A 22,729-nucleotide genomic window follows, 5' to 3' on the forward strand; every position below is an offset into this window, starting at 1 on the left:
TTTTGGAGCTTTTCCAACGTCCTAGCTTTTTTTTAGTGGACGCACTGTGTCCGAATATTTTCATTTTCACCTCTCCCGCACTCACCCTCCACCTCCCGCTCCACCTCTGCCGTCGCCGTCGCCGTTTCCGCCGAGCCTCTTCCTCCGAAGCCGTGGCCACGATTAGCGAATCATCCCTTTGGATCTTCATTGCCGGAATTTCAACTGATTGGTTTTCTTTACTCTCACAGTTTCACTGTTCCTTCTGTTACCCGAGTGTTTCTCTTTTCCATCTGATTGTTCTTCCTCCAGGCTGCATTCCTATCGGTTAGTCGATTTTGAGTTCCTTTGCGTTTATCTCCTACTACTGCCTTCTTCTCGAGCTCTTGCTTGTGTTTGTTTCTGGTTTCGAATTCGGACGAGGGAGCGTCTGTTTGACTAATAAATTGTTCTGTTCTCGCAATCGCGAGTTTTTTCATTTCGGAGTTTTGAGTTTTTGTTTCTTTCCCTAATTTGATTTTGATTCTGAATTTTTGCTTCAATGGAAATATCTTCTTTTGTCGGTAATTGCTTCCACTTTTTCTTCTGATTAAATTTGTTTCAAGTGTTTAGGGATTTTAATTTCTAACTGGAATTTTGATAACTGTCTTTTTCGTGGTGTGGTATCAGTGCATTTTTTCGCCGTATTTAAATTTTAATCTATAACTATTTTGGACCATTTACTAATTAATTTGGATCTCGCTTTACCTATGAACATCGTTGATTCTTTCTTGTGTGGGTAGATTATGTCTACTATTTTCTTTACTTTTTTTATTAAAAGAATTCTACATTATCCCAACAGGCACCGATTGGCTTCTAGGGTCAATGATCTTCGTCTAGCAGTAGTTCTCTGCTTAGATCTCGGTGCTTCCTTTCTTAAACAGATAGTGATGACATCGTTCACATGCATGTCTATCTGAGTCATTTTTTTCATCGAACTTATTTCTGAATTGTTCCAATCGGGAGATGAGCGGTGGAATTGCTAACTGCCATCCTTTAAATTTCTTCCCCTTCTGGTGTTTCGGTGTAGCTACTTTTTATCCTGGTGCTGTTTGTGTCTAATAAATAGCCTTTACACAGCGTTTGGATGTGGTCTGTTTTGTTGCAAAAAATGTGGGCTTGAAGAAATGGATTTCCATTTTTGGAACCTTATACTTTCATTACTCTATACGTGCAAGGAGTTGCGCAGTTACTTCCCTTAATCTGTGACTACTACCCTTATTTGACTTCGTTGAGTTGGTTTTTTCATTTTCTGGAAACCATGAGGCTTTTCTTTCTTAAAAAATTTCTTTCACATCCCATGCGCCATGGATACGATGTGTCATGGAAAGTTTTAAGCACCACTTAAGAAAAAATCAGAACTAAGTAATTCCTCAGGCAGTGACCACTAAATGATGATGCTATTAGAAGTTTGGGACTTTAATTTTTGTCTGAATCTTGGTTTAGATCTTAAAGTCTATTATTTTCCTTGCATAACTCATTAATTTAACATATGTTATTGCAATTTATGCAGCCTGAAATGGATCGACGAAGTTGGCCCTGGAAGAAGAAATCATCTGAGAAAACATCCGACAAGACCAATACTACGTCAGAGTCGGCAGGAAGCCAGGGTGATCAGGTAATTAGTGAAAACTTATCCACCCCAACAAATCTTAACTGTTCACTGAGGTTTCTCAGTAATACTGTTCTTACAATATCTCTCTTCCTTCACCTTCAAGAATTTCTTCTCTTAGAAGTGAGCCGATGGTGGTGGGATTTGAATTTATAATCACATTTTATATTTATTTACTGAAACGATGTTTTCTTACCGTATCTCCTTTCCTCATACAGGATGGTTACAAAAAACCAAGTTATGTACAAATTTCTGTGGAGACTTATTCACAGCTTACCGGTTTGGAGGATCAAGTAAAAATTCGTGATGAACAAATCCAGACACTGGAGGGTGAGATCAAAGATCTGAATGAGAAACTATCAGCGGCCCAGTCCGAGATGACTACTAAGGACAACCTAGTCAAACAGCATGCTAAAGTTGCTGAAGAAGCTGTCTCAGGTATTGTTCTATGTTTTTGCGGTTATATTAGAGAGATAAATCTGAAATTGTAAAATTAAGGTGATTTGAATTTTTTGCTTATTCTGGATGCTTTGTTGCAAACCAATGCCTTGACAACAGGTTGGGAGAAAGCTGAAGCAGAAGCTCTTGCATTAAAAAATCATCTAGAAACCGTGACACTGTCGAAGCTCACTGCTGAAGATCGAGCATCACATTTGGATGGTGCTCTGAAGGAATGCATGAGGCAGATAAGAAGCCTGAAAGAAGAACATGAACTTAAATTGCAAGAAGTTATGTTCACCAAGACCAAGCAGTGGGACAAAATTAAACTTGAGTTTGAATCGAAGATGGCAGACTTAGACCAAGAACTTCTTAGATCTGCTGCTGAGAATGCTGCACTTTCAAGGTCATTACAAGAACGTTCCAACATGCTGATTAAAATAAGTGAAGAGAAGTCACAAGCTGAGGCCGACATTGAGATGTTGAAGGGCAATATTGAATCATGTGAAAGAGAAATAAATTCACTTAAATATGAACTACACATAGTATCTAAGGAGTTAGAAATTCGCAATGAAGAGAAGAATATGAGCATGAGGTCTGCTGAAGCAGCTAACAAGCAACACATGGAAGTTGTTAAGAAAATAACTAAGATGGAAGCAGAATGTCAAAGATTACGTGGACTTGTGCGGAAGAAATTGCCTGGTCCTGCTGCACTGGCTCAAATGAAACTAGAGGTTGAAAGTTTAGGCCGGGAATATGGAGACACCCGAGTAAGGAAGTCACCTAGTAGGCCTCCAACTCCACATATATTATCTGTGCCAGAATTTTCCCTTGATAATTCACAGAAATTCCAAAAGGAGAATGAGTTCCTTACAGAACGATTGTTAGCCATGGAGGAGGAAACTAAGATGCTGAAAGAGGCTTTGGCAAAGCGCAACAGTGAATTGCAGACTTCCAGAAGTTTGTGTGCCAAGACGGCTAGTAAACTTCAAAGTTTGGAGATGCAGCTTCAAAATGGTAATCACCAAAGGAGCTCCCCAAAATCTGTGGTTCAGTACACTGTTGAAGGATTTTCATGCCAAAGCACAACTCATCCTCCCAGCTTGACCTCTATGTCTGAAGATGGAAATGAGGATGGCCAGAGTTGTGCAGATTCTCTATCCATAGTGGCGACCTCTGACATTTCCCAATTTAGAGAGATGAGAAGTGAGAAATTAAGTAAAACTGAAAGTGGAAGTCACTTGGGGCTCATGGATGACTTTCTGGAAATGGAGAAATTGGCATGCCTATCGAATGAGTCAAATGGTGCCATCCTTGCTTCAGATGATTCAAACAATAAGGCCTCTGAAGTTGTACACCAGTATTCGAATGGTATCCAGTTGGAACATCAACTGGATTCAAGTCCATCTACAAATGCTGCATCTTCTACTGTTGATTTGTCAACAGATTGTGCTGATTCCGATGGACTGCCTTTGATGAAACTCCGATCAAGAATATCTACGATTTTTGAGTGTATTTCAAAGGATGCAGATACTGGCAAAATTTTGGAGGATATTAAATGCATTGTGCAAGATGCTCATGATGCACTTCAGCAACCTTCTGTCAGTTTGAGCTGTGCTTCTAAAGAAGTGCAATGCCCTGACCTGACATGCGATAGGCAAGCCAATCCTGATGATGCTGGTTTAGGAGTAGAAAGAGAAATTGCGTTATCCCAGTCTGCTACACCCAATCAGCCCATGAGGCCAGACCTGGAAGCTGCCATCTCTCAAGTTCATGAATTTGTGCTGCTCCTTGGGAAAGAAGCCTCGAGAGTTCATGATACAGTATCTCCAGATGGGCATGGTCTGGGTCAAAGGATTGAGGAATTCTCTGCCACCTTCAATAAATTTGTGTATGCGAACACAACTTTGGTGGACTTTGTGATTGTTCTTTCTCATGTTCTATCTGAAGCCAGTGAGCTTAGATTTAGTTTCATTGAATGCAAGGATACTGATGGAGATACTAATAGTCCTGATTGCATAGACAAGGTAGCTTTACCAGAGCACAAGGTTGTCCAAAACGATCCACTGGAAGAAAGATATACAAGCGGTTGTTCCCATATTTCTAGTCCAACTTCTGATCTTGAAGTTCCTTGTGATGGAAATCTAGTCTCCAGCTATGAATCAAATTCCAGATTACCCAAACTCTCAGCAGAGGACATTGAAGAGTTAAAATTAGCCAATGAGAACCTGTCAAAGGATTTAGCAAGGTCTACAGAGGACCTTGAGGCAACAAAGCATAAACTGCAGGAAACAGAGCAGCTGCTAGCCGAATCTAGGTCGCAGCTGGCATTGGCTCAGAAATCGAACAGCCTATCAGAAACACAGCTGAAATGTATGGTAGAGTCTTACAGGTCACTTGAAGCACGATCAGAAGATTTGGAAACTGAGCAAAATCTTTTGCGAGCAAAATCTGAAGCATTGGATAATGAACTTCAAGATGAAAAGAGGAATCATCACGAAGCTTTGTCCAAGTGCAAGGAGCTTCAAGAACAACTACAGAGGTTAGTCTTGTACCTTCCTCTGTTGCATGAGCAGTATAAGGACGCCTATGTATGGAAAACTTTAGGTGATGGACATCAATGTCTGTCCTAAATTTTATCCAATTTCCCCCGTTATTGCCTGATTTTATTAGATCTTTATCTGTTTTCGTTTTAATGCATCACCAAATCAAATTTCATATCCTTTGTTTCTTGTGTCACAGGAATGAGGCCTGCGCTACTTGTTCTTCAGCAATTAATGATGATCCCCAGAAGAGCCAGGTGAAGTTGAATACCTTTTCCTTTTTTGAAATTGCTTTGCCCCATAAACGCTCTAGAATTACCATCACAATAATATATTCAGGAACGAATGAGCGTGAAAGAAAAGCACTAACTTATTCAAATCTACAAATATGGCTAAGGATTAGGTTGTTTTAATTGAGGGGTAATGAAATAATTTGTTGTGCCTTCTATTATTGAACTTGGTATTGGTATTTCTTTTGTTACAATAGGAGATAGAGTTGACTGCGGCGGCAGAGAAGTTGGCAGAATGTCAAGAAACGATTTTTCTTCTTAGCAAGCAGCTGAAATCTCTGCGCCCCCAACCGGACTTTGGTGGATCTCCATTCAGCGAGAGAAGTCAAAGAGGCGAAGAGTTTAACGAGGATGAACCATCTAAAAGTGGCACCAATCTGGTGGACCTGGATCAGTCTGAATTGGATACCGCCGCTTCTGCAATGGCACCCATAATCGATGCAGAATCCCCTTGCAGTGTTTCTGACAGTGAAGGAGGAAGCTTCTTGATGTCGCCTAGCAATTCAAAACATCCAAAGCACAGACCAACCAAGTCAAGCTCCTCTTCCTCCTCTTCCGCTCCAACTCCAGAGAAACATGCTCGAGGATTCAGTAGATTCTTCTCCTCGAAAGGAAAGAACAGTCATTAGGCATCCATGCTACTCTCTTGCATGATGATAATGCGATTCTGTTAAAATACTTCACTCAATAAGATAAATAGATAAAAAGAAAACCAAACAAACATAGACATCTAAGATTTTAGATGGGAATCAGTTTTGGGAGGTCTATGTCGTGAAAGTCAGCACAAAGAATTATGCTTACAAACGTATCTTTTAACATTTGTACATTATTATCATATTCACATCTGTTAATTTTTCTTCTTTTCTTTTCCTTTCTTGAAGGCTTGGCTTTCCCTTGACATCTGGACTGGACTTTGTGACCAATTGGTGTGGCTTTTATTTGATTTTCGGACCCCACATTTTGAATAGATACACATATCACAAAGGGTATGTAGTGGTGGGAGATTGCAGGGATAAGCAAGGCACATGAGCTATAGGAGCATAGGGCGTATTTATGAATTGAAATGAGGGGCTCCATGTGGGGTTATTCAATCACATGGTCCTCACTTCAATTACTGATCCAACCAAATCAATGACAGCTAAAACTGTTGGTCCATAGTTGAAGTTGGACTGTGCTCTATAAACTAGTACACCGTATTATACAGTTCTTCGATCCCAATAATTGTTAATAACTCCCACCGACTAATTACAAGCTCCTTGCTTTGATCACTCCATCACTATCAGATAAATTTCAATATTTTTTTATCAAGTTTTGCCCAACTAGATATGAACTGAAATGCATTATTTGAATACGTTTGTGTTTGGGATGAAGAGACAAAGCAGTAAATATGAAGCAAAGCTTGCTAATAAATAATGGGGTATTGAAATCTGGAAATTATAATGTTCCCTAAAGACTATGATTATCATTGTTATTGATGCAGCCCAAGATCCGTCCACCATTGAGATTTATCCATTTTCAAGATTTTCATAACGTACCAAATTTACATTTTTCTCATTATTTTGTATGTCCCACTTCCACTACTTGGCGCACTCGAAGTAAAATTGTTGTACTTTTTTGCATTTTTATTGCTTCATATCTTTACTTTATGTATATATTAAGACTGTTGGAAGAGTGGGACATAATGACCCATTTGTAGATATCAACTTACGATGTTGGACTATAACATTGTTTTAAAAACGGGTTAAAATATTATAATTTGATCCATACATCTTAAACTCAACATGTTGTTTACTTTGTCCTTAAATTTAATGATTTAAATAGTATATTTTTAATCAAAAGATGGAAGATTTGAATCTCTCGATTTTAACAACTGAAATTAATCTACTTTTAATATTACTCACTATGCAAATAGAAATTGAGATATGCCGATAAATAGGTATCTCACATCACATATTCTATTAGAATCCATGTGGAACTAGAGAAGAATTTAGGGTAATGAGAAATATATATATATATATATATATCCAACATGGATACCCTACAACTCACCCAACTTCCCCACATTTTAGACTTTTCATATTCCTACCCCTACTTCTTCCACTTAAAGACCAAAACATTTGCTCGAATCTCCTTTACACAGTTGACATGACTCAATTCGATCCGACCGGTCCACATTAGTACAATGCATATACCAAAAGCAAAGAAAAAGAATCGAGTGAGATGCAATCGCAAACCAATCTCTTTCTCATCTCGCTCCATTCATATGAAAGCTTAAATTATGAATATAATATTCCCTTCTTTTCCTAATTAATATGGTTTTGTTTTTACGCGTCTAAAATTTAATTTATAATGTGGAAAAAAAGTTGGATTAAAAAAATTAATTAAATTAGTAAATCTGGAGCTACTTGATTTGATGCTATCACGAGCGTTGGACTGTTGTTGATGATAATCCCAATTGCTTTATTATTATTTTTTTTCAAAAAAACAATAAATAATTAGATAAAATTAGATACCTTCATTTAATTGGTACAAACAAATTATGAAAATAATTAACATTTACCCACCACCTTGTTTTGAAAAACTTATATAAAAAAAAAATATCACATATAAAATTCAACAAATTATGAAAATAATGACAAAAAAAAAATAAATAAATAAAAGGAGAAACCATGATTTTTTTAAAAAATTAAATTCTGACATGATTAAAGATATTCAGTAATAAATTATAGTTTACCATATATATTATATTTGATATTTTATTATAAGGCAAATATTATTATTTCCATATCCTTGTAATTTATTTGATTATAAATAAGATAACTTTCACACTATGGATTAATCAAACATTCAAAGACATGTACAAAACTTTTAAGGTTGGTCTTGTCTTTTCTTATTAATTTCATTTTCACTCTTCACGCGTAATCTCGTTTTAGTCTCATCCATAGTAGTTATCTACTCTCTCAATGTTATTGGTCGACATTTACCTAGTTATAATTAGTATCTTTTAACATTAAAATTTTACACTATGGTAGAATCTTATGTCATATCTAATATATTAATTTAGTTGTTTTTGGGCATGTGGTTATTTGAAGCCCCATACACTAATTTGCATCCCTACAATGAGAAGGGGACCATACATTCAAATTTTCAATTATTTTCTTCTTCAAATCTTTGAATTACATTAAATATTATCACTCTTTTTTTTAATAATATTATTGCAAACATGTGAAAATGACATCTAACATATGGAATTTGTAAAATAAAATAAAATAAAATAAAATAATCATCGTCGGCATAAATGATAAATGTCCACTTGATGTCGATAGAATAATAATGTTAATGTGAATTTAGAATTAGGTCTTAAGTTACTTTAAATCATTCCATTTATATTCTTATTTGAAAATACAGTAAAATTGAATTATGTGGTATTGTTTGTAATTTGAATTTATAACGATGAATGGTTGTTTTTATGTTTTGAAAAGTCAACCACTTTTGTAATGATTGATAATAGGCATTCACTATTTGAAAGTCAATCAGCATAGTTAGCTTAATATAGAAATATTTTGAGGATATTATATAAGTCATTGATTAGTCAACGCTTTTGCAAATGATTAATTGGTTATAATATTAGAATTAGTCATTCAGTATTTTGACTGGTCATAAAGAAAAATAAAATTAAAAAATAAATGAAAATAAAAGGTGCAACTTTTGTTGAACTAATTTCCATATTTATTATTTAATTGGTGAAGTCTGATGTCCTACGCAGGACGCCCTCCCTTGGCTACCATTTTGACACGCGCCTCCACATCTTAATTCCTAACCGTCCGATCATTAAATCGTTATAAAGTTTTTTACTTTTTCAAGAAATGTGTACTCTGATTTGTGGGCCCCACCCACATGGGCTTCCAGAAACTCTATTTCCCCAACTTTCAAATTATTTACAAATTTCCAATAAATTAATCACCCATAAATTACCACAAAAAATACATACATTTTTTCATTTCTAATCGGGTTGGCTTCTCTCCTTTCAAATACTTTATATAATATTTAGGAAAAAGATTTGGACTTTAATAATCATTATTATTACTTTAATTAAAAAATTTCTTTTTTATTTTTAATTATATATATATATATAGAGAGAGAGAGAGAGAGAGAGAGAGAGAGAGAGAGCGAGTTAGGGAAAGGAGAAAACGTTGGCCCGTGACAGAACATTCCATGTCGTTCAGTTTTAACGGCAAAAAACGGTTGAGTTAATCGAGATTTGGGCAAACGTCGGCGACATGGAAAATTTAAACACAAGCCCAACGGACAAAACCCTTAAAATCAGCGACTAACCAAAAGGGGACAAAAAACGAGCCCAGATCGCCACTCACTGTGATCGACTCAAATTCCCATTTCCCCAAACTAATTTTACTTACATTTTGAGTCATACGGAATCGTGGGTTCTTCTTCCCTTCGGATTTCTTCATCAACTATGAAATAAAATGAAGAAAAATGGAGAAGAACATAACAATATTATATGGCAGAGAAGCAGAGAAGCAGCTTCATCATTTTGGCCGGCCTAAAAAGGAGAAATGAAAAAGAAAAAGGAGAAATATAATACGAGTTCATCGAAGGGTGGAAGTTAGGGACTGAAAGAAGTGTTCATCGCAGGGAATGGTGAGGCCCATGTCATGATCGAACCCAAATTCATCAGCTGCTTGTTGGAGCAAGATTTGGAACTGTGGGTGATTCAAATATGTGATGGGGACAATGTGTCTGCTTCGATTTTCTCCTACGTACACCACGAAATGGCCCTTGGGGACGTCCAAAGGGAGGCCCTGTTCGTCGTACTGCTGCTGCTTCTTCCCCAAGCTGGAGCAGCGCTTCAGCATCTGCTTCAGCACTGCGGTTTGTGGCATTTTGGTGGACTTTCTGATGGCCATTTTGGTTGGAGAGAAACAAAAAATAACAAAGAAGAGAGGAAAGTGGAGGTGGGAAAGAAGATGGGATGTTTTGGGGTATTTATGGAGGGAGAGAAACAGAGGAAACAGAGAAAGAAAGGGTTAATGGTTATAATGGTTATAATGGTTAGTGATTTAGTGTGGGGTAAATGACAGAGCACGGGTGTTTTGGGAGAAGTGAATCTCATGTTTGCACCCCAAACGGCCCACCCTAACCCCCCTTTCATTTTCCTACTCTTTCTCCACTCCTTTTCCACAACTTACCTGCCTCCCGCTCCAAATTTTGACTAAACTCGATCGCTTGGCAAGGGATGTGTACGAGATCGTTTTTTTAATACCCTTCTACTGCTACCAAAAAAAAATGAGACCTTGGTCGAGTTTCCTACCAGACTTTTAAATTAGTACCTTTTGCAATTGACTCTGTAACGTGAGTCCAAGAGTAGCTCAAGACTTTCAAGCTAGTACCTACCTTTTTAATAGAAATTGGTTTTTCGATGCTTTTCTAGTTCTGTCATTCCAGTGAAGCCTCTTTAAACCGAAAACAATATTGAATTACATCCATCCATACCTTTGCCCAAATCTTAATCCAGATATTTCCTTCCTTTGCTTTTAATACATTTTATATCCACATCTTCTTCCCCCCACACACCATTTACAACAAAATCATGATTTGATATTGAAATTTCATTAGAGACACCAAAAGCTTCAATCATAAAATAAAGCAAACAGAGAAATAAAGAGAACACAAGTCAGTTTCAGGGGAAATGGTTTGACTTCTGGAAAATAATAATAATAATAATAATAAAATATTAATATTTGTTATGGAAGAAATGATTGACATAAATAGTATATAGTATATAGTATAGTGGTGTTTATAATTATTGTTACAGGACCAGGTTGTACAAGATTTTGATACGGAAAGAAGAAAAATACATTAATAATAAAGTGTATGTGTTTAGGAAGTACCCTCCTCCATGTCCTCTCTGTCTTTCAACTTCACAACATTCAAACACAAACTGTTATTTATGTTCAATTCCAACACCTGGTTTGTTTTCAAGTGGGTCTTGTGTGTTTTCTTTTTTATAATTCAAGGCTGACTTGGCGGATTAATGATCATCCTTATCTTCAATAAGGCCGGAGCTTAGGAGAGAAATTAATTAGTGTGATAAACAAGCTGCATGAAAAGAAATGAAATGAAATGAAATGAAGAATTTGTCTTTTGTTGTCTAACAAACTCAATACTAAATCAAGTCTTGTCATTAAACACACAGATTCCAACATCATCATCATCAGAAAGCTGATTAGATATAGCCGGGGCTGGGGAAGGTCAAATTGGCTGACTTGAATTGGGAAAATATTGGGAAGAAAAGGTCAATGATTGAAGAAACTACTGGGGTTGGCCTCGGCCTCGGCCTTCCCCTCCACGTTGTGTGAAGGAAATTGGGTTTGGCATTTAGCTTAGAGGGAACATAAAAACAGAGCAACAATGGTAATGGGGTGTATCATTATGACACCGAAAGGCAGGCGCTCGGGAAGCCATTTTGTATGTGTGTAAACAGGAGAAAGTGACAGGATTTTGGTAATGGTAATCACATGAGCTCCACGTTAGGTTTGTCCCTGGTTTTCATGGGGTTCCTTCCTGCTAGTGGATTTTGGGGGAAGTTTTCTGAAGCACTTTTTGGAGTGAAGCTTAAACACGATTGGTGATTGAATGTAAAAGGGACACATCTCAAATTGCTCGAAAAGCTGATGCCGATCACTCCCAGGATTTGCACTTCCCTTTCTCCTTCAAACCCCTAACAATTTCTCCTTTCTCCCTCACTAAAGGTACTTTCCGGATGTACCTAAAATCACTCCCTTTTCCTTTTTCCTTTTCCTTTTCCTTCCCTTCTTTCTTTCTTTATTCAGAAACCCCTCCCTAAATAACCCCTCCTCTTCTCTCCCTTCATTTACATATCTTACTCCACCATTCGTTCACCTATGTTCATATTGGCAATAATAACAACTTAATTTAAACGATTGTATCATCTCACAAGTGAAGAAATAATTCACTGTTACAAGCATATCTTAATATCTTAAAGACATTACAAAGGATAAGGATTCCAAACCAGCATAAAAGAACCGAGAATAGAACAAAGCTTTGTTTATCCACAATTGAAGTTGCATTGTGTTCCTCTACTCAATCCCCGGCCGCTTCCTCAAACTAATTCATTTCAACTCGTACTATCTTCCTAAACTGACAATGCTGGTTGCTGCGACGACGCATCTTCGGCCTGCAAGCTCTTGTAGTAGTTCACCAACACCTTCCATCCGCCGGGGCACATGAAACCGTCGGGAGGGTTTTCGCCGGTCCTTGCGAAAGTTCGCATCTAAAGTACCACATATGGACAAAAGGTTCAAACAACTCAGATACTGTATGTCATGATGACATCCTGTCCAAACAGAACTCTGCTCTTACCTTTGTTCCAGAGATGAAGAGGAAATCTTTTGCTCGTGAAGGGTTGAAGAACGCCATCTCCTTTGCCATGGTATCATATGCAGCCACCTGCGGTCAAGGGGGTGTTAAAACGCAGGGGGACGGTGGAAAAGTGTGAAAAGGAGAAGGGAAGGTCACTGAGATACTGACCTTGAAGGGCAATATGTTTAGCTTCTCAAGCCCAGGGGCCATACTTAAGACCTTCTTGCCATGGTCTGGATCATATAGATCTCTCTTCTCTGTTGGGTGCCCCATTCCAGCAGGGTCTCGACCAACAATGTAGAAATTTGCACCTGCATTGATCCTTGCTTTAGCATGCCATTGTACTTCGGTAGGACCCGCATAATGCATCGGTGACGGGAAAATGGACACGATGGTTGTTTCGGGATCAAGGACTCCATCTTCTAAAACCTAAACACATAGAAAGTCTCTTAAGTAACATAAACTAAGCAGGCCAGAATAGCAATGATCTTACTTTTTGAATGTACAAAATGGAGCATTCTTGTAAACTGAATCATGTTATTGGAAAACTATTGATATGAAAAACAAACCTTGCTATGTTGCTCCATTCGAACATCCAATGGCACATCATCTGCTTTTGTAAAACCTCCCAACGGATGAAGCAATAGAATTGGATTCTTGTAACCCATGTCGAGAAGTCGCTTTCGTGTATCGTTCATTAACAAAGCATGTCCATTGTGCACAGGGTTCCTCAACTGGAAGGCGAAAACAGCATCAGCCTCACGCCTATCGAACTCTTGTCGTAGCTGTTTCGGAGAGAGCCTATAATGATCAAGTCCATCGTTGTATTTGATGGGGTTTATTACCTCAAGATCTCCACCAATGAGCCAGTTTCCAGCATTTGTAATGACTTCATCAACATATGGCAGCCCTGGTGCAGTTGTTCCCCAAGTTCTAGCTATTCTCTCTTCCTTGTTATGCTTGAATATCTCAATGCTGAAAAACCACACAATTTGGCTTCAATTTGATCACATAGTTCAATACATATTGGCCTCAGTGTTCAAATAAAAGAAAGTTTCCAGAAGACTCCATAAAGGCATAAATATATGAATCAGAACATGAACAACATTAGGCGTATGAATTTGTAAACTCCGCAATCTAAGATCATCACGATGGTCAGCTTTGTTTGGGAGTTCAAATAACCAGAAATTTTGTTATAAACGAGATTGCAGAGCATAATAAAATATTATCCCTCATGATCAACCCAGTTGCTGCGAGCAAGTGGAAGAGTATGACTATTAATATTGTATAAGAACATATCTCGGGATTTAAATAATTAGGATTTTGTCATATCATATTCGCTATTCCAAAAGAGGAATTGATCGCTTGAATTGTTGGTGGCCAACTAAAAGAAGGCCCAAACGAAGGGTGGAAAAGAAAACAACTCTTTTTTGCAGATCAAAACATCAAAGAAAAATCCACAAAACGCCATTTCCATCAACAGTGACCTCGAAGATGGAATGGGATTAAATAAACAAAACTAACCTGCGAAGAATGCCGACCAAATCTCCATTGGGACCGAGCAACCCCACATTGGGTGAGGACCCAATTTGTTCCTTAACATCGTCGCCGATGGCAAGAACAATGGGAAGCGACATGTTAACAAGAGACCCATCTTTTATTTTCAAGCAATTGAAATGCAAACTCTGCAAATACTCCTCCTCTCGCATGAACCCTTTCAATGGGCTCGCCCATCCTTCACTAATGACATGAACCCACTCGAGATCAATTCGGGTCAATTTCACCTTCGGCAACGATTCGGCCTCCAAAACCCTCGAAGCCCTTTCACTCTCGGGCACAATCAACTCGACAACAGCCCCACCATCAGGCTCGATCAGCGAGCACTTGATCGAAGAGCGCAGAGAACGAGGCGAATAGCCCTGCATTGCGGGTCTAAACCCCAAAGACTCAGAAACGTAAATGGGTTTGGATTTAATCTTGGTATAGTAAGTGGCAATGGGTACAGGTGTTCTTTTTATTGTAGTTTGGAGGGTATTGAGGCTGATTTGGGGAGAAGTGGCGAGGTGGAGCTTAGCGACTAGAGACATCTTCGGTTGAAAGGGAAAATTCCGGAGATGGGTTTTGAAATTGCCAAAATAGTATTGAAGGTCCGACGAAAATGGAGAAATGCGGTGGCTGAATCTACAAGAAGTGAGAACAAAAACATGGCGGAAGGGGAAAGGGAAGGGAAAAGGCAACCAAGATAACTGGCTCGTCTCCACAGATCCACACGTTTGTTTGTGGCCCTTTGCGCATAGGGAGGGTGGCTTTGGTTGTGGCTAATCGTCTCTCCCTGCGGTTTGAAAACACTGCTGCTTGTGGCTGTGATGATAGTCCCAAACCCCACCAACGATTCTTCTTCGACAGCAACGCGCAGAACGATTCTCCTTTACGAATGTTTTTGAGCGGCCCCACGCGATTGGCTCCAAAGTATTCTCATACGCTTACATCCATTGCTTCTAAATCTATTCCTTTTACCCATTTTTATCACCCACAAGACCTGATTCAAAGACGATTTATACCCTAAATCTTTTCAACTTTTTGCATTAATATAAATATTATAGGAGTATTTTCTTTTCTTTTCTTTTTTTCCTTCAAAAGTAATTTATTTTATTTTCTTCTTTTTAAAAAACTAGTTTAATAAAAAAAATAATTAAATTATGGGGGAACTAAAAGGGAAAGTATTTTCTTGGATGCTTGCAAGCTAATTAGTCAGCACAAAATTCGAAGCGAATAATAAGTATTATTTTTTTCTCAAGAAAAAAGCAAGATTATTTTATGAAACATCAGCCTTTTCAGAATAAAGTTAAATTTAAAAAATAAAAATAAAAAAACAAAAAAACTCGTGATGTGACACTTCAAAATATGAACGTCATTAAATTCCTGGCCCAAAAAGAGGGACACGAATGGGCTATAACTTTGGGCTGATGGACCAACTAGTTTTTGGTCTTGGGCCGGGTCATGGGCCCAAAAATAACAAGGAGCGGGCTATGTGTATAAAGATCGTATGGATTTTATGATTTGATATTGACAAATAATTGACATTATTGCAACAAAATCTTTTAATAATTGCGATAATTGAAACTAATTAATCAATTCATTGTGTCCACGTGTGTTGCCTAATCCAGAAAGTCAATAATTTCTTATAATTTAAAAAAGAAAAGGTGATGCAGTGAAGATGATGGGCCAAAGATTCAAATCTGGGGCATTCAATAATACACTTTTTATTTGATTTTTGATTGAGCTGACTAGGCATGGACACATCAATTATTTGACGGATGAATTTGGTCGAATTTGAGCTGGAACGCCACGTGTGCAGCTCACACCCGACAATCCACTAACGTAACAATGTAACAATGCTTCATATTTTATCTTATCTTTTTATATATATATATATATATATAAATTAAAAATCGCTTTTTGGCACCACTGCCACACTTTTACACGTATACTTATCCAATTATAATGGGTATTTAAGAAACATTATAGGGTCGTTAGGAGACTGCCTTCGGTTGGGTTACAATCACTCAACTGTTCATATACTCGATTCTAATGGCCATATATAATATTTATTTTCCCTTTTTTATTATTTTAATATCACATTGGAAGATACGGATTAGATCATAGTTTATAATGTGACGCACGGTGGAGCTTATACATTATATTAAAAAAATAATTAAAGGAATCTTGTGTAATGATAAGACTTGGATTCGGTGACTCATGGGTGAACACAAAATTTAATTTAATTATAAGGAAATGGGGGAAATGGGTATTAAAATGAAGCTGGAGGACCCATCAAGATAAAAGGCGTGTTGGAGCGGAGTGATGTCGTTTTAGGACACTGCTTTGCAGACAATTTCAACGTGAATTTCGTTGTTTATAAATATTATTATTTTTTACACGACAGCAGAAATAAATATTATATATTTTAAGAGATGTGATATGTCGGGGGTGTTGAATTATTATTGGGGTATAAATTAAATGGGGAGCCCTCTTCTTTTATTCTCAAACGATGGAAACTCAAGTGTTCGAAACAAACACAAAGTCCAGATTTAAACGAATTTGTGTGTTCTGTGGTAGCAGCCCCGGCAAGAACCCGAGCTATCAACTCGGCGCTCTTCAACTAGCTCAACAACTGGTACGTCGTCGTCGTGGTCGCTTTAACTTAAGTTCTTAAGTTGATAGATTATGATAAACTTAGAGAAGTATTAATGAAAGTACAGGTGGAAAGAAACATTGACTTGGTTTATGGAGGAGGCAGCATCGGCCTGATGGGTTTAGTCTCCCAAGCTGTGCATGATGGCGGTTGCCACGTGTTAGGGTAACTTTTCTTTACACTGGACATCAATTTATGGTTTTATCAAGATACTGAGATTAACAAAACAGAGGCGATGATTTGGGTTTGGTTTCAGTGTGATTCCAAGGACGCTGATGTTAAGAGAGGTAAATTACTTATTGAAGAATATGGATAGGATAGTTCTGAGATTTTAAGGTTGTGGAGTATGAATATATAAGAAGTAATATTTTCAGCTGACCGGAGAAACTGTGGGAGAAGTGAGGCCTGTGTCGGGCATGCACCAACGAAAAGCAGAGATGGCTAAGCAAGCGGACGCATTCATTGCCCTACCAGGTCGCTTTCCTTATGATATCCTCATCCTTGAATCTGTCGAGTGTCCCTCTATTACAGAGTTTAGTGGTATTATGATGTGTGCTTGGCAGGTGGGTATGGCACTTTAGAGGAGCTTCTGGAGGTCATAACTTGGGCTCAACTTGGAATCCACCACAAACCCGTATGATAACCAACACTTTTGTTTTTTTTTTTCCCCTTTTAAAGTTACTTTAAGTTCAATCAGTGGACGCTCAATTTGATTGTATTGTATGATATAGGTGGGGCTGTTGAACGTGGATGGCTATTACAATGCGCTTCTTTCGTTCATTGACAAAGCCGTGGCAGAAGGTTTTATCACCCCAGCTGCCCGTAACATTATTGTTTCCGCCCAGACTGCCCACGAACTCATGTGCAAGCTTGAGGTACATTTCCTATATCCCCTGCACGTGGGGAGGATCTACTACTTGGGTCCCCCACAGGAATTAGCCTAGTCCAAATGGAACTGAGATTGGTCTTCTTTTTTTGTTTGACTTGGACTAAGGATTACAAACCAAAGCACTGCGGAGTTGCCGGCTGGTATGATCGATAGATGGACAAACAAATGGGTTTCATATCAAAATGGGATATTGCCAGCTGACTTAGTCTCATTTATTTCGACACTCGAAAGAATAAAAAAATAAAAAGAAAGAAACAAAATTCTGTTTGTGCTTTGTGCTTTTGACACCAGAGTAGTTGTTTCTAGTTGGCTGTATTAGGATTTGTGTAGAAATATGTCTTATCAATCAAAACTTCTTGAATCGTGTTTTGATTGGATCGACTATGTATGTATGGATCATTAGCAAGAAATCGTTGATTTTTTAATATCTAAGTTCCACACGCATTGCATAAGGTCATGCCCGTCATGAATGCAAAGTGGCGAATAAGGAATTTGATATCAACCCATCACCGAGAATGTCCTATGTTCCAAAAATCAATGCTACCCATCACCTAACACTGAAGTTAGTCTTTGTGAAGAGCTTGAACTAGATAACAATCCTGATGTTTTCTCAATTGTTAGATCTGTTCAACTCACTTTAGCTGGGTAAATGAGATGAGATTAATTTGTAAATATGTCTGTAAATGGTGGAACAAAATGATCTATAATTGAAGGGAATTCGCTCATACTATATTCGGAGTGGCCTTTATGATTAAAGTACTGATTTTGATGGAAAGTACCTATTTTATAAGTGGCATCATCTCATACGCCTTTTAATTTGGAATCAATTAAAAAGAAACGGGGTGGTTGCGACCACTAAGTCCAAATTTGGAGTGGACGGAAGAATTTTGCCAAGTCCATCCAAAAACTCGCATCTTTTTAGCCTGCCACTATGAGAGCAGCATCAATGGACTCGACTTTAAAACTTTTGAAATACAAAATTATTAGCCCTCCCAATGTCGAGGATAAGGATGCATAAAGAATGAACGTTTTAAGAGCCACCCTAAGTCGCCATTGACATCTGTAAAGTTGAAATAATAGGCAAGCTGAGACATCAGACATCAACTTTGTCAATAGCCATTTGGAACCTTTCATACCAAATCAACTCATCTTGTCAGCAACAATGAACCGAACAGACAAGGCAACAACAAATTCCAATATATATATCTCCAATAAAAAATTACTCATAATTGTTCGGGAAAGGTGCCAAAACAGCTCGGTTCACTTCACACATCAGATACACGGTTAATTTTACTATGCGGCTTCACTTTTGTTAGAGGATAGGCAAACGCTCACTCGCAAGAGGTACTAACACTCTCAGCACAAATAAATGGCAAGCTACAAAACATAAAACGATCACAAATTTGGATAATAGAATATAAATATATACCAGCTGCATTAGGTGAAGGATTGCAATGCTGAGGAGGTGGTCACTAAACTCGATAGCAGGCCCACGACCAGAGCGCTGTTGTATGTGCTTGGTTCCCCTTGCATGGAATTGTTTCGTGAGTCCACATATGACTCATTAAGGAAGGGCCCGCCTACAAGAGCTCCATAAGCTATATTTGGGTTTGGTTTGGTAGAGAGGAGCCACTTAAACCCATCTTTACAATTGGTTGTGGCATCAACTGGGATTGACGCACCTCTGTGGTGGACATACTGTGGAAATTTGCCACCATATCCCACCAGATAGCTCATTTTCATAGGATTGTTGCCCAACACATAATCAGCCTGGAAATAGATGTGTCCAACTTAAAATCAATAGGACTACTTTCACTCGAGAAGCATATGTTGCTTGTGCTAAATAAAGAGTTAGCTTACCTGAGATTTGGCAAAATTTCTTAGATCTGCTGGTGTGTAGGTCTCCCCGCTGCAAGAAAATTTTGCAGTTCTGGAGGTAAGCATGTAATCACTGTAAAGGGAAGCTAAGAATGCTGAAGACACAGGATGCTGCAGAGCGTTCCATTCACTGACCCATATGAGACCATCTGTACCAGAAACGTCCTTGAATCAATTAAGAAGTTCAGGAGGACAATACTAGCTACAATCTTGCTAATTCGAGGGGTGACATGAAATCTCATGTTATGAAGTCGTTACACAGTTGAAGAAACTACTTACCATCTGTTCTGCTGCTTGTTGCGGTTGGAGACTCTGGGATTAGGCCACACATGACAGCTTCGGCTGTTTTCTTGTAAACTTGAACTGACTTTGAAACACCTTGGGAGCCAAAGAAGTTTAAGCGAGACAATAAAACCTGCATAGACATTGCAGAGTAGTGACAAGGTTAAGATGTTATTGACTTGGTTCCAAACGGAGTTACAAACGCAAGGAAATCCCCTGTTAAGCAGTAGATGGTAATAATAACGAGATAATATGGTTAGGCAGGAAATTGACAGCTTGCTATGTCTAAGCCTACAGCATATGACTTGAGTTAAAACAACGATCTAAACTTTTGCCTCTCATCAAGGTTCAACCAATAGACGTTCCTATTCCCCTTTGTTATATTCTTCACTAATAGCTTTTAGATACAATGGGAACTGGGGTTCAGTTAGGCTGTAAACCGTATACAGCTACAATGATTTGAGAAGAAACATATCAAATGGAAAGAATGTTGAAGCAAAAAGCTTTTGTTTAGCTCAAACTTTAGCTAATCTCATCAATATTTCTTTTTGGTGGCAACTGAAATTTATAAAATTTCACATTTGACCACATAGATAGGAATCTATCGCCAAGTTAAAAGAGATTACATACTTGGGTTGCTGCATGCTTGTCATCCCAACTAAACCAGGTGGGGCTTCCCCATTTTGCATACAATTTCCCATTGTCTCCAGACACATAATTAAGGTAGGTTTCATCCTCTGTTGCATGATACAGCCAGCTCGCAGCCCATAGAAGTTCATCTCCATATCCTGTTGAATTGTAGTAGGTTTGGACTTTAGGAATGCTGATACTGTACAAACCTCGATGCTCATCGGCAAAAGAAAACAATTCTTCAGCATGCTTAAGAAGCAAGTCTGAATAGGTAGGATCAGTTTTCTTGTACACAAGAGATGCTGAAGCCATAGCTGCAGCGGTTTCTGCTGCTACATCTGTTCCTGGAAAAGAGGCATTGATCATCGTGAGTGGCCTCTTCCCAGTCATGGTTTCAGGCCTATCCCAACAGGCATGGTCTATATCAGGATCCCCGACCTGCAAAGTATCACCAATAGATTATATGATTGTTATTTAATGCACAACTCACAAAACAATTGAAGAGATTCAAGCACACAAAAGCGATAATGTGAGTAAACAAGCGTCATTACCTGAATGTAAAGCACGTTTTCTGAAGGATGAGCATTGATAAGATAGTCAGTAATCCACTTTAGAGAATCTTTGGCAGGATCCAATTGACCCACTACGTCCATCTGATCTCCATACTCGAGGATAGACCAAGATAACACTGTTGCAGTAAAAGCCATTGGGAAACCAAACTTGATATGATCCCCAGCGTCATACATCCCCTTAGATAGATCCAATTTCGCTTCAGTTCCATCTTTCAACCCCGAATCCCCTCTCCAAGAAATTGTGTTATCTACCAACTTCCCAGCTGCAAATAGACCAATAAGTTTGTACTAAATTCATGTAACTAACAAACAAAACATTGCGACAAAAATGAAATCTCATGTGTAGGCACTTTTCCATACTATCTCCAGTCCTTGCCAAGGTCCAAGGCACTACAGTCCACATTGTAAATTGAATAGTTGCCAGACATTTACTCTTAAAGATTTCTAGGTGCTTAGCATTTGAATCCAGAAAACAGAAACACAAAATATCAATCAGAAATGAAAATGAGATATTACACTTCTGCACATCGAAAAACTTCATGGCTATTTTGAGAGCATCGGAATATTTCTTCACGATTGCGCCAGGGGGGCCCGGAACTGGAGCAGGCTCATCATCAGAGTGACTCGACTTCTTCTTGACAGCAAATACTATAGCACCAGCGATCAGACCAAGAATCACCAACACCAGAAACCATCCACAAAATCCTCTAGACCTCGATTTCTCTCCCATTTCGCGCAGTACAAAGCAGCCTCGTAAATGCAACGCTCAGATGAGTCAAATAACCAAGATCCAGCTCAAGGACAAGACATTGTGACGATGGGGAACTTCGTAATAGGTCACCAGGGTAGAAAAAGACCCAAAACTCTACAGCTGAATAGAGCCTATCAGTCAAGATCTGTCCGCTTTTTGCCTTGATTAACTAGTGGAACTGTGATTAAGGAAATGATTGGCTAAGATTGGAAGTTCAATGAACAAAGCCTAATTAAAGAAATCGGGGATGTTGGATCTGGGCCTGAGGAAGAAGAAAAAGGAATGGAATCGTATTGTAGAGATGAATTTATTGTGCAAGAAAGGTGCCTGTCACCGACAAATTTGTTTCGACGCGGGACAAAACCAGATTTCACCATTTATAAAATTGTAGATTATTGGTTGTTGGCTGTATCGCTATCAGCCTTTTTCATTACAGACAATGTCGACGGACGGACAGATTGATGAGCGTGAAACACACGCTCCGTCGGTTATGGGGGGCTCCCTATTAAAATGGTAGGCCAGACTGTACACCAAAACTGTTTTCTATGGCCCAAGTGGCTGCTTCCTGTGGTTTTGGATATCCTGCTACAGACCCACCACTCATCAACTGCCTGCCTGCCTGCCAGTTGGATATCCGTTAAATGGGCCGTCCTTTCTCAGCCCATATGGCCCAAAAGCCCAGTCTGGATTGTTCTGGCCCAATGTGGGGGGTCCCGACTGAGAAAGTGAGAGTGACAGAGCGTAAAATTGAAGGGTAATGGAGCCCACCCCACCACCACGTGCCTCTCCTCTCACTTTGAACGCAAGCTATCCTGAAGGGAAAGGTCCCCCCACTCCCTCCTTTTGCTTTAACTTACTGGATCGCAGCAGGCCCATTACTAGAGCTGTGTGTGTGTGACTGAGGACGAATAAATTCTCGTGGGAATCTTAATTTTTATTCAATCAATGTATTTGTTAAAGCCATAGACTAATGAAAAAGAGAGCAAAGGCTAGGGTCATGTAATGGGCCCATACACCCTCCTTCTCACGTGCTCTCTTCTTATTAGATTCTTATCTTTGTTTCAACTCATGGGACATACATTTTTTATTGTACGCCTCCCGGGAGAGTAGGAACAACGGAAAAGATGAAAAAATATTGTCTTTTTTTCTGGGTCCCTAAATGTTAATTATTTTTAATGAGAGGGTCCAAAGTGTTTTCAATTTACTTTTTTTAACCCTCAATAATTTGCC

At 38.6% G+C, this 22,729-nt stretch overlaps 5 protein-coding genes across 8 annotated transcripts; 2 read left to right on the top strand and 3 right to left on the bottom strand.

The window, feature by feature from the left end:
- LOC111480813 (filament-like plant protein 4) lies at positions 1-5,844 on the top strand. 4 transcript variants are annotated; one of them, XM_023125990.1, is made up of 6 exons: positions 1-306; positions 1,532-1,636; positions 1,849-2,068; positions 2,189-4,610; positions 4,811-4,868; positions 5,099-5,844. In XM_023125990.1, exons 2-6 carry the CDS (start codon positions 1,538-1,540, stop codon positions 5,528-5,530), a joined length of 3,231 nt encoding a protein of 1,076 aa, XP_022981758.1. In that variant the 5' UTR covers positions 1-306; positions 1,532-1,537; the 3' UTR covers positions 5,531-5,844. The 4 variants fall into 4 exon arrangements, with proteins under 4 accessions (XP_022981758.1, XP_022981760.1, XP_022981761.1 ...); XM_023125992.1 differs by lacking the exon at positions 1-306 and adding an exon at positions 823-924; XM_023125993.1 differs by lacking the exon at positions 1-306 and adding an exon at positions 931-1,063.
- A 3,432-nt stretch (positions 5,845-9,276) lies between these two features.
- Positions 9,277-10,023, bottom strand: LOC111480219 (auxin-responsive protein SAUR50-like). The gene has a single exon (XM_023125135.1). The coding sequence runs from the start codon at positions 9,824-9,826 to the stop codon at positions 9,509-9,511; it is 318 nt and encodes a 105-aa protein (XP_022980903.1). The 5' UTR covers positions 9,827-10,023; the 3' UTR covers positions 9,277-9,508.
- A 1,808-nt stretch (positions 10,024-11,831) lies between these two features.
- Positions 11,832-14,661, bottom strand: LOC111480215 (ATP sulfurylase 2). The gene is made up of 5 exons (XM_023125132.1): positions 13,827-14,661; positions 12,872-13,277; positions 12,471-12,731; positions 12,303-12,389; positions 11,832-12,213 (listed from the first exon to the last, which is right to left on the bottom strand). The coding sequence occupies exons 1-5, from the start codon at positions 14,387-14,389 to the stop codon at positions 12,076-12,078; spliced, it is 1,455 nt and encodes a 484-aa protein (XP_022980900.1). The 5' UTR covers positions 14,390-14,661; the 3' UTR covers positions 11,832-12,075.
- Positions 14,662-16,346: 1,685 nt separating this feature from the next.
- On the top strand, positions 16,347-17,808 carry LOC111480218 (cytokinin riboside 5'-monophosphate phosphoribohydrolase LOG3-like). The gene is made up of 7 exons (XM_023125134.1): positions 16,347-16,479; positions 16,565-16,662; positions 16,754-16,784; positions 16,872-16,971; positions 17,061-17,131; positions 17,229-17,372; positions 17,492-17,808. The coding sequence occupies exons 1-7, from the start codon at positions 16,354-16,356 to the stop codon at positions 17,537-17,539; spliced, it is 618 nt and encodes a 205-aa protein (XP_022980902.1). The 5' UTR covers positions 16,347-16,353; the 3' UTR covers positions 17,540-17,808.
- A 748-nt stretch (positions 17,809-18,556) lies between these two features.
- LOC111480214 (endoglucanase 10-like) lies at positions 18,557-21,842 on the bottom strand. Its single transcript, XM_023125131.1, has 6 exons — positions 21,265-21,842; positions 20,728-21,011; positions 20,177-20,614; positions 19,544-19,679; positions 19,247-19,413; positions 18,557-19,156 (listed from the first exon to the last, which is right to left on the bottom strand). Exons 1-6 carry the CDS (start codon positions 21,476-21,478, stop codon positions 18,824-18,826), a joined length of 1,572 nt encoding a protein of 523 aa, XP_022980899.1. The 5' UTR covers positions 21,479-21,842; the 3' UTR covers positions 18,557-18,823.
- Between the last annotated feature and the right edge of the window lie 887 nt (positions 21,843-22,729).

Source organism: Cucurbita maxima, unplaced genomic scaffold (genome assembly GCF_002738345.1).
Source record: "Cucurbita maxima cultivar Rimu unplaced genomic scaffold, Cmax_1.0 Cma_Scf00006, whole genome shotgun sequence".
NCBI classification, from domain to species: Eukaryota; Viridiplantae; Streptophyta; class Magnoliopsida; order Cucurbitales; family Cucurbitaceae; genus Cucurbita; species Cucurbita maxima.